Genomic DNA, 9,777 nt, shown 5'->3' on the forward strand with positions numbered 1-9,777 from the left:
TCTCCGCGACTCGACCTCTGCTTGGAGAGTAGGTCTCTTGTTTATGCTTGTGTATTCAACTCGAAAGAAATAAAGTAAAATTGTCATAAAAGTGAATGTAACAAATCAAAGTATTTACTTCAACGTGTTTAGTTTTGGTGTATCGTATTATCTGGATGTCTAACCTATATCAACGTGTTTAGTTTCAATAGCGAAAATAACATGAAAGAAAAATGAAACGGAAATAATTCCCATCCTTGTTATAGCCATGATTGAATAGTGCTGAAGGCGCACATCTCTTTAAGGCCTAGGTCACAACTGGAAAAAGGGGCGCTGCCGGGCAGTTCACTGGCTGTTATTTGGCACTTTTGGGCGTGGCCCTGTGGGACACCTCGCGACTGCCGGGGTATTTTGAGGTGCCGAGACCCTGGTTCAATTTAAGTCTGACTTAAAATGAACCAGGGACCCGCTCGTACAACCACCCCGCGACCTTATCGTGACAACACCGAGAGGGACCCCTCCAGTTGCCGGTGTCACAGCGATTCCCCCCCCCCCCCCCGGAAAAAAATCGCTAGTGATTTCGCCCTCCCCGGCTAGTGATCTCGCCCCCCCCTACCTCGCCCCCCATTAGCGACCCCCCCCCCCCAAACACACACAAAAAGGCTCCTCCTTGCAAAATGGACTGTTTCAAAATTGAATGTGAAAAAAAAGATCCTATTTGAGAAGGACCCGGAATTACGGTTCTTTCATACTGGTACTGTTATTCCTTGATTACAGCACACACACAACATGCTAGTGATTCGCACATTAACAAAGAAGACACCGTTGTTCTTCAAGACAGAAAGTTTTTATTTCAAAAACGGAAATTGTGTCGTATTTTCTCTACAAATTGAACACGTTATGTAAACTTTGGTATTACATACCCACAGCAGACAAAAGCGTGGTTTTCCCGTTTATGTATACAAGACAAGGGCAGTTACTGTACGTATTCAAGATTGTCACAAGTATTATCAATCTTAATACAAACAGACCTCACTAAACAAAACTTCTTTACCAAAATATGCTTATCAGCACTGTCCTACTCAGCCGTTTTCAGTGAAGTGTATGTTTGTAAAATCCAATTGGATAGCATGGCTTTACTGCAATGACATTATCAGTACAAATACATATAAAGTTATGTACATTGTATTCAGACAAGAAGGATCGCATTGTTTTTATACTTCTAATTACCTTCGCCAAGAAGGTTATATTTTGGGTAGCGTTTGTATCTATCTATCTATCTATCTATGTTTGTAGAAGACAAGCATAACTCAAGAACGCCTGGATGGATTGTATTCATATTTGTATGTGGGTAGGTCTTGATGAGACCTGGAAACGATTAGATTTTGTAAAGGTACTGCAGCGGAACTTCCGGATTTGATATTTTGAGTTCTGAACATGCTGCGGCTATGATTTTTGAGTGGTAGATAGATCTTGATGCCTAAAGTAAGTGGTATAGGTTTGGGTCCCCTAGCGGCTTGTTTAGGAACTGTAGGGCAGGTTTAGTCTGAAACTTTGAAAGGGAATAACTCAAGAAGGGGTTGACGGATTTTCATGATTTTTTTTGGATTTAGATAGCTTAAGTAATGCTTCATATAATAACATAATTAATTATGCAAATTTCAATCAAATTTGCATAATTAATTAGGAAATCGTCTAAACATGCTCAGTTTAATTATCAGACTATTGTAACTTGTGACATTTGTAATTTAGAAAGAGAAAAATATTGATAGATATTATGCAAAATAAAGACATAATTTGCATAATTAATGAGAAAATGCTGTAATGCCATTGTGGTAAATGACGGGAACTTCTTACTTGTAGTATTTGGAAGTTATGTACAGGTGAACATCTTTGAACATTAATTATGCAAATGAGGACCTTATTAGCATAAATTATTGGAAAACGCAATTAAAGCATTCTTTCTTAGCAACTAAGACTGCTATGTCATTTAGTGGAGATGATCAAGTTATATAATGTATGCAAATGAGAGCTTTACTTGCATAATTAATGACAAGCACAATTAATACTGTAACAGCAGTTGTAAAAGATAGAATCATCTGGCGAAGGTATGGGGTCGTGGAACTCTAGTTAGCTAATACATTGACGTCATCTGGTCACCACTAGACGGTCATGTTAGCAGAACACCGTATTTATGCGCGATCCCCAGGGTCCATGACGCGGGTACATAAAGTAGTACGGATAAACTTGTTGAAGGTGAGTTAAAAAGCCTTATTTGAGAGGCAGCTAGATATACTAGTATAGTAGTAACCTGTACTGCGTGGTCACGGAAGGTGTCGACTCTGAGACTGTATGGTTTGGATTGTGAAAGTTTTCTATTTTGTATATAAATGCGCCCCATTACGCAACTGCCCTTCTAGTGTGAGCCGGCTGCAGTTATGTGACCTTCGCAGGGCGGCGTTTCAAAGTGGGCGTGAGTGCTACGACAAGAAGCTGACCCCATGCTATGTACTTCCGGGTCATTCACAGAGCATTTCCGCCCGTTTGTTCACACCAAACAGACGCCGGAGGCCTTCGCTCGCTCTTCTTCCTTTTGAGACGCCAGTTCTCGTTCTGTCCTGTTCTAATCGCAGATAACTGTCAGGTAAGGAGTGTTGACGACTTTCTGTGTAAGGTTGTGTAACGATATCGAAGTACAGAACTACAAGTAACGATTTCACGATGGATAATAGTATTTTCTTTGTGCGGGGACGATGAACGGATGATACCGACAGTTATTTGGGGGCTACTGGACAAATGACACTATATTATATATGGCAGGACTAAAAAAAACAAGTATATTGTGTAAGAAGTGATAAGAATTTAGATTGAATTTCATAAATACGTGTGTCTGTACCCAAACACACTTGAGTACATTCCGAGAGACCAAGGACCTCCTTGGAGAGACACAACGAACGTCAGTTCCGTCTATCTGCCCGGTGTAAGAATAATTTTCCACCAAAGAATTTCTCACGTCGTGACGGTAAAGGTTATCCCCACCTAGCGTACGAAATATTGAGATTAGCAATGTCAAAATTTGTAACGTTTCTTTCCTTTTGTTGGATTGCTTTTGGTAAAATGCTGAAAATTCGCTGTGATTTTCCGTCCAGATGCCGTCCTTTTCCCGGCGGCGTTGTCTGTTGAATACTGCAAGTAGACAATGCCTCCATAGCAGTCTGTCTGGGCCTTTTGTTGGGCTTATAGATTCTCTCTTTGCTGATGGCTTCTTTTTGTACTGGGTCATTGTGCAGCCGGCCTAAATTCGGCCGGCCGGTGGTACACAAGGAAGGCATCAGCAAACAGAAAACATCAATCGATTCTGGGATTCTCCACACTATGTACTCTGTACGTATACTTAAATAATAGTATTGATTTCGTAATCCATAGTGTTTCATCGCCTTTTTTTAAAAATAAAATGCTGAAAATTTGACGTTGACGTGATTTTCTGTCCAAACGGCGTTTTTTCCCCGAGGGTATTGTCTGCTAAAACTTGTGTATTAAACTAGCGGAACTCAAATACACCGCTTCTGTATTGGCCCAATTCAAATACGCCGCTTGTGTATTAGCCCGACTCAAATACGCCACTTGTATATTGGCGAAACTCAGTTACGCCACTTGTGTTACTCTCCAAGCAGAGGTTAGGCTCCGGTTGCTTTTTGACGTTTTTGTTATGCGTTTTCATCGGGCTTTCTACTTTGTACCGTTTTGATGTCTCGCAGCCCAATGAAAACGCATAAAAAAGCGTTAGAAAGCAGTCTGAGCCTAGCCTCTGCTTTGAGAGTAACTTGTGTATTGGCGGAACTCAAATACGCCGCTTGTGTATTGGCGGAACTCAAATACGCCGCTTGTGTATTGGCGGCACTCAATTACGCCGCTTGTGTATTGGCGGCACTCAAGTACGCCGCTTGTGTATTGGCGGAACTCAAATACGCCGCTTATGTACTGGCGGAACTCGAGTAAAAAATTACTACTAGTATACGCCACTCGCAATGTTGTCTTGGATAAATGGAATCCTTTTTTATGTAAAACAACGCCATGAACTGTTTACCTCTTGAATCACATTATCACAGGGCAGAAAATGAGTTCCTAAGCTTCTACGACTGATTTTAAAAGCTGTGGGACTAATGAAGTTTAGAACTACGCTCGCGAACCAAGGAGGTTGAATCTTTAACTCCCTTTGCAAACGTAATCATAATGTGAACAAATACAGCATATTTGAACCATCTTCCAACCTATCTGAAAATAGACTGTTCCAAAAGAGAGTATAGAAAAAAACCAGTCCCCCGTACGAAAATTATTCATAAGGACCTTTCACTTAAAACTGACCAGTTTCAAAACACGTCGACTAAAAATTGGACTTGCATACAATTACCACGGTCCAGAATTGAATTTTTAAACATTCATCCATTCGTCTATTCGAGATCTCGAGAATGGACAGTTCCATTGGTACCCACATATTAAATCCAAAAACACTTTCGGTAAAAAAAAAAAAGAATTTTGAATCACCACTTCAGTACAAAATTGATCTTAAAAGTTTCCCTTTGTGAAAGAATGAACTCTCCCAGCAACACCTTTATGAAAGCTGAAGCAGTCCAAAAACACGTCAGCTCAAAATACTAAGCTCAAAAAATGAAAAACGCATTTTCCAAAGTCACCCCAGTCCAAAAATGAATTTTACCCCCGTCCCTGCATAAATAGACTCCTCCAGTGCACCCCTTGTGAAAGAGTGAAATAGACGAGTCCAAAAACAGTTCTACTCAAAACATGGGCTTTTGTTTAATAAACCCAGCTTAACTGAATTTAAAAAAGTCCTATTTAGACCCAAGAAATCAAATCGTTATTATATACTGAAAGATGAAAATAAAAAACCTTTGTGCGAAAATTGTTTTGCGGTATTGTTAAAAAAACAGAGATTTCTGTAAAGAATGAAACAATAATGCTCTTTTAGTTGCCCTTAACCGGATCCATTGTTTCCAGCATGACACCTATATATGTGGGTTTAGGTTGCGGAAACGATGTCATGTAATAAGGTTCTTTTGGCACAACCAAAGGAGTACTTACTTCCAAAGCTTCGGTGTCTATCAGACACCATCATCAGGGTAGAATGACTGGAAACTACTTCTTGCTTCTACTTATAGCCGATGTAGGTGGCGCTGCAAGAATGTCGAATCTTACTACATGTATATGAATAATTGCCAACCTGATCAAACTCGCTATCATGGAAAACTCGCTATCACGGCAAACTCCCTTCCTCAACAAACTCCCTTTCCCGCCACAATAGAACATAGCCAACGTTGAAAATCGCGGACCAACGCCCCCCCCCCCCCAAAAAAAAACCCAGCCCCGTTCCGAAGACTGCAAGGGAGTCTAGTAATGTGTATTAAAACACTACTGAAGACTTATCATCGACCAATTTTCATTGAATCTATTTTTTGTTCACTATAGTAACAAAAGTGACTTGATGGCGACAACAAAGAGCAGCCGTAATGACGCTAGCATCGGTTCGGTTGGAGCCAACACTCTTCATAGGTGTGAGAAGTGCGGCAAGCAGTTCCGTTCATCGAGTCAACTGAAGATTCACATGGGGACTCATACAGCGGAAAAACCCTACAGGTGTGAAGAGTGCAGCAAGCAGTTCAGTCAGCTGAGTCATCTGAGAACTCACATGCTGACTCACACAGAGGAGAAACCTTACAGATGTGAGGAGTGCAGCAAGCAGTTCAGTCAGCTGAGTCATCTGAAAAAACACATGCGGACTCACACTGGGGAGAAGCCATACAAGTGTGAGGAGTGCAGCAAGCAGTTCAGTCAGCTTGGTAATCTGAAGAACCATATGCGGACTCACACAGGGGAGAAGCCATACAAGTGTGAGGAGTGCAGCAGGCAGTTCAGTGAACTTGGTAGTTTGAACAGGCACATGCGGACTCACACAGGGGAGAAACCCTACAAGTGTGAGGAGTGCAGCAGGCAGTTTAGCGTGCTAGGTAATCTGAAGAAACACATGCGGACTCACACTGGAGAGAAACCCTACAAATGTGAGGAGTGCTGCAGGCAGTTCAGTCAGCTGGGTAGTTTGGAGAAACACATGCGGACTCACACAGGGGAGAAACCCTACAGATGTGAGGAGTGCAGCAGGCAGTTCAGTGAGCTGGGTAATCTGAAAAGACACATGCAGACACACTTGTGAGAAATTTTATATAAGGACCGACGTGAAAGTAGCAACTTCCGTCAGTACGCCGCAAACGTGTATTCTTTCAATCCTGTTGGTACAATGTTACATTGTGTCAATTTCCTAAGGAATTGCATCACTATTGAATTTTTATTTTTAAATACGGTATACACTTTTCCCATTTATGCTTCAAGTCTCTTTCTCTTAATTTTTTTAAGTTCGTCGTAAGCGTCTTTAGACAAAGGTCGTTTGGGTTTGTCTTGTTATTCTAATTTACTTATTGATGTACGTTTTACATTTTACAGACCCTTGGCCTTATGCTACATGTCTACAAACTTTTTGATATATTAGTCACTATGATATATTAGTCACTATTTTTTGGTTGATTATGCAATGACGACCAGGCTTGCTTTCTCTGTGCCTTCTTGTTTATTTTTTACAATAGTCAATAGTAGCACAACTTTTTTTGTCTATAGTTTTGTTAGGATTATTTGTAATTCTTAAGATCAATAGATTTATTCTACTAGTATTTGATAGGAATACCAACTAATCGAGTTCTAAATTTACGTAGATTTTTTCTTGTAGTCATTCCTACTAATTGTTCTGTTAGTGGTAGAGATGATAGGTACAGAGTTTTGTTCATTTTTTTGGTCCTTTCTGTTTCATTTGTCAGTCACTTATTTCGTTACAGTAACTTAGGTGTATTTGTAGCATTTTAGAGCCACGAATAGCATCTTGTTATTGTTTAGATATAGTTTTATTACGGTAGCTAGCTTCAATTATAGCTTTGTTGTCACTTAACCTTCTGACTACTATTGCAGTAGCTGTAGAGATGATGGGCACAGCGTTATGTGCGAGTAGGTTGTTTGTTATACATTTATTAAAGACTTTATGTCATGTATTCTGTTACTGTTCGATTACAATAAAGTTTTTTTGTTGTCATGATACTGAAGGAAACCTTATTTTTGAGAGGGGGTATACTTTTCTTCACAGCGCTTAGATGTCAACATGTTTTGGCGGATAACCTTTGTACGCCGTGTTGGCATGTAGAAGAAGAATTACATCAATTGAACACATGATCATTAAGGATCGCTGATGTGTCAATTCAATGAAAGTAATTTGCCATCCTTGCTTGAGTCATAATGGAACAGTGCTTTATCCTATTAATCAGAAAATTTTTCTTTTGGCATCCTGGGGCCCGGCTTGTGAAATCTCCCGGTACATTCGGTGCAAGGCTACCTTCCCATCATGCAAGTTACCAGTTACATCATTTCCTGCCTCACATCATGCCGAGTTGGTCCAAGAAGCTTTTATAAAAGCTCCTTGGTTGGTCCCAGGTCAGCTGTAATAAACTTGAACACACACTAAGACAAATAAACAAAAGCAGTGCATCCGTTGAAACGCATAAATGCAGTAAAATACGACCCACTACTTGACCCTGTGATGAGAGTGAAAAACCAGTAGAGTACACGGGATGACGTCATCTGGTAACCAGTAGACGGTCATCTTCAGCTTCTTGTGGGTAATCAGGTACAAGACATTGACCCCAGCAGGTACTTCCGGGTCATCTCCAGCGCATTTCCGTTCGTTCCTGAGCGTGTGGAAAGACGCCGAAGATTTTCTCTCGTCTTCCATAATTTTGCGACGCCAGTTCCCGTTCAGAGCTGTTCCAATCACAGATAACTGACAGGTAAGGAGTGTTGACGACTCTCTGTGTAAGGCTGTGTAGCGATGCCGTAGTACGGAACTACAAGTAACGATTTCGCGATGGTTTTGGCGTTGTGTTTGTGCGGGACGATGAACGTTAAAAACAAGAAGGGTAGTTTGGGGGCTATTGAATATTTGTACAGTTGACAAATAAAGTTGAACAGGACTCAACAGAAGTAATGTAGGTCGCGTTAGAACTGGCATGGAGTCTGAACTACATTCATGTGTATGTATAGAAATATATGATATATATATTGGACAATGCAACAAGACGCAACGTAACTTACGTCGTAAGTGAGTTCCGTATGTCAGAAACCCCTCCATCGGCCCCAGCCCAAGAATTTCTCACCCACAAGTTTACCACATCTGGTGTCCATCAGTGCCTGTGCCTGTGGACAGCGGGGGATGGTACATTTGTTATTGGAATGGCGGGGGCTGCCATCAGAGAGGGGGTATTGTGGATGTATGTTGTTACTCAGAGAGTCAGATCATCTTCCCTTAGGAATATAACAGTAATACTCGTTTCATTAGCCAGGATGACTCCAAGCCAATTTTGTGATGTGTTTTGTAACATTCTCCTATGCTGCACAACAAAATTTCACTGATTTGTAATCATTTTCCTTTCACTATCGTTACAGAAGCGACCTGATGGCGACAAAAAAGAGCTGCCGTACTGACGTTAGCAGAGGTTCGGTTGGAGGGTTTGTCAACACTCTTCATAGGTGTGAGGAGTGCAACAAGCGGTTTACTGCATCAAGTAAACTGAAGATTCACATGCGGACTCATACAGGGGAGAAACCCTACAAATGTGAGGAGTGTAGCAGGCAGTTCAGTACACTAGGTAATCTGAAGACTCATATGCGGTCTCACACAGGGGAGAACCCATATGGATGTGAGGTGTGCAGCAGACAGTTCAGACAGCTGGGTCATCTGAAGACTCATATGCAGTCTCACACAGGGGAGAAACCGTACAAGTGTGAGGAGTGCAGCAGGCAGTTCAGTCGACTGGGTGGTCTTAAGAGACACATGCAGACTCACACAGGAGAGAAACCCTACAGGTGTGACGAGTGCAGCAAGCAGTTCACAACATCAGGTGATCTGAACAGACACATGCGGAATCACACAGGAGAGAAACCCTACAGATGTGAGGAGTGCAGCAGGCAGTTCAGTGAGCTGGGTAATCTGAAGACTCACATGCGGAATCACACAGGGGAGAAACCATACAGGTGTGACCAGTGCAGCAGGCAGTTCAGTGAGCTGGGTAGTTTGAAGAAACACATGCGGACTCACACAGGGGAGAAACCCTACAAGTGTGAGGAGTGCAGCAGGCAGTTCAGTCAGCTGGGTAATCTGAAGACCCACCTGCGGAATCACACAGGGGAGAAACCATACAGGTGTGACCAGTGCAGCAGGCAGTTCATTGGCCTGGGTCGTCTAAAGACACATATGCGGACTCACACAGGGGAGAAACCTTACCGGTGTGAGGAGTGTAGCAAGCAGTTCAGTCAGCTCGGTAATCTGAAGACCCACATGAAAACACACCTGTGACAAGTTCATGAGAAAGAGCGACAGTATTAAACGCTTACACCTTAAGTAGGTCGCAACAATGTTACATTGTCACCATTTCCGAAGGTAATGGATAGCTATTATTCGCTATTACACGGTATACCGTACTCAGTCCGTTCAGGCTCACTAATTGTTTTTTCAACTACATTGTACATGTATATGGTAATACGTTTTAATGTAAACCTTGTTCTCTTTTTTTATTTATGTTGTTTTCTCTTTTATTAGTCAAAGAATCGTAGTATGATGACCGGCCTTGTTGACTTTGTTAGGTCCCCTTGTTTTCTTCTCATATGAGGTCCTTTAGTTTTCTCTTTTAT

At 41.6% G+C, this 9,777-nt stretch overlaps 1 protein-coding gene across 1 annotated transcript in view; it reads left to right on the forward strand.

Moving 5' to 3' along the window:
- The window catches only part of LOC118409177 (zinc finger protein 208-like), a 22,522-nt gene extending 16,056 nt beyond the window's left edge, over window positions 1-6,466 (forward strand). Inside the window, exon 4 of the mRNA XM_035810045.1 lies at window positions 5,548-6,466. Coding sequence (XP_035665938.1) covers window positions 5,548-6,205 — 658 coding nt within the window. The 3' untranslated portion in view covers window positions 6,206-6,466. The remainder of the gene's footprint in view (window positions 1-5,547) is intronic.
- Window positions 6,467-9,777: the final 3,311 nt, after the last annotated feature.

Source organism: Branchiostoma floridae, chromosome 2, assembly GCF_000003815.2.
Source record: "Branchiostoma floridae strain S238N-H82 chromosome 2, Bfl_VNyyK, whole genome shotgun sequence".
Classification (NCBI taxonomy): Eukaryota; Metazoa; Chordata; class Leptocardii; order Amphioxiformes; family Branchiostomatidae; genus Branchiostoma; species Branchiostoma floridae.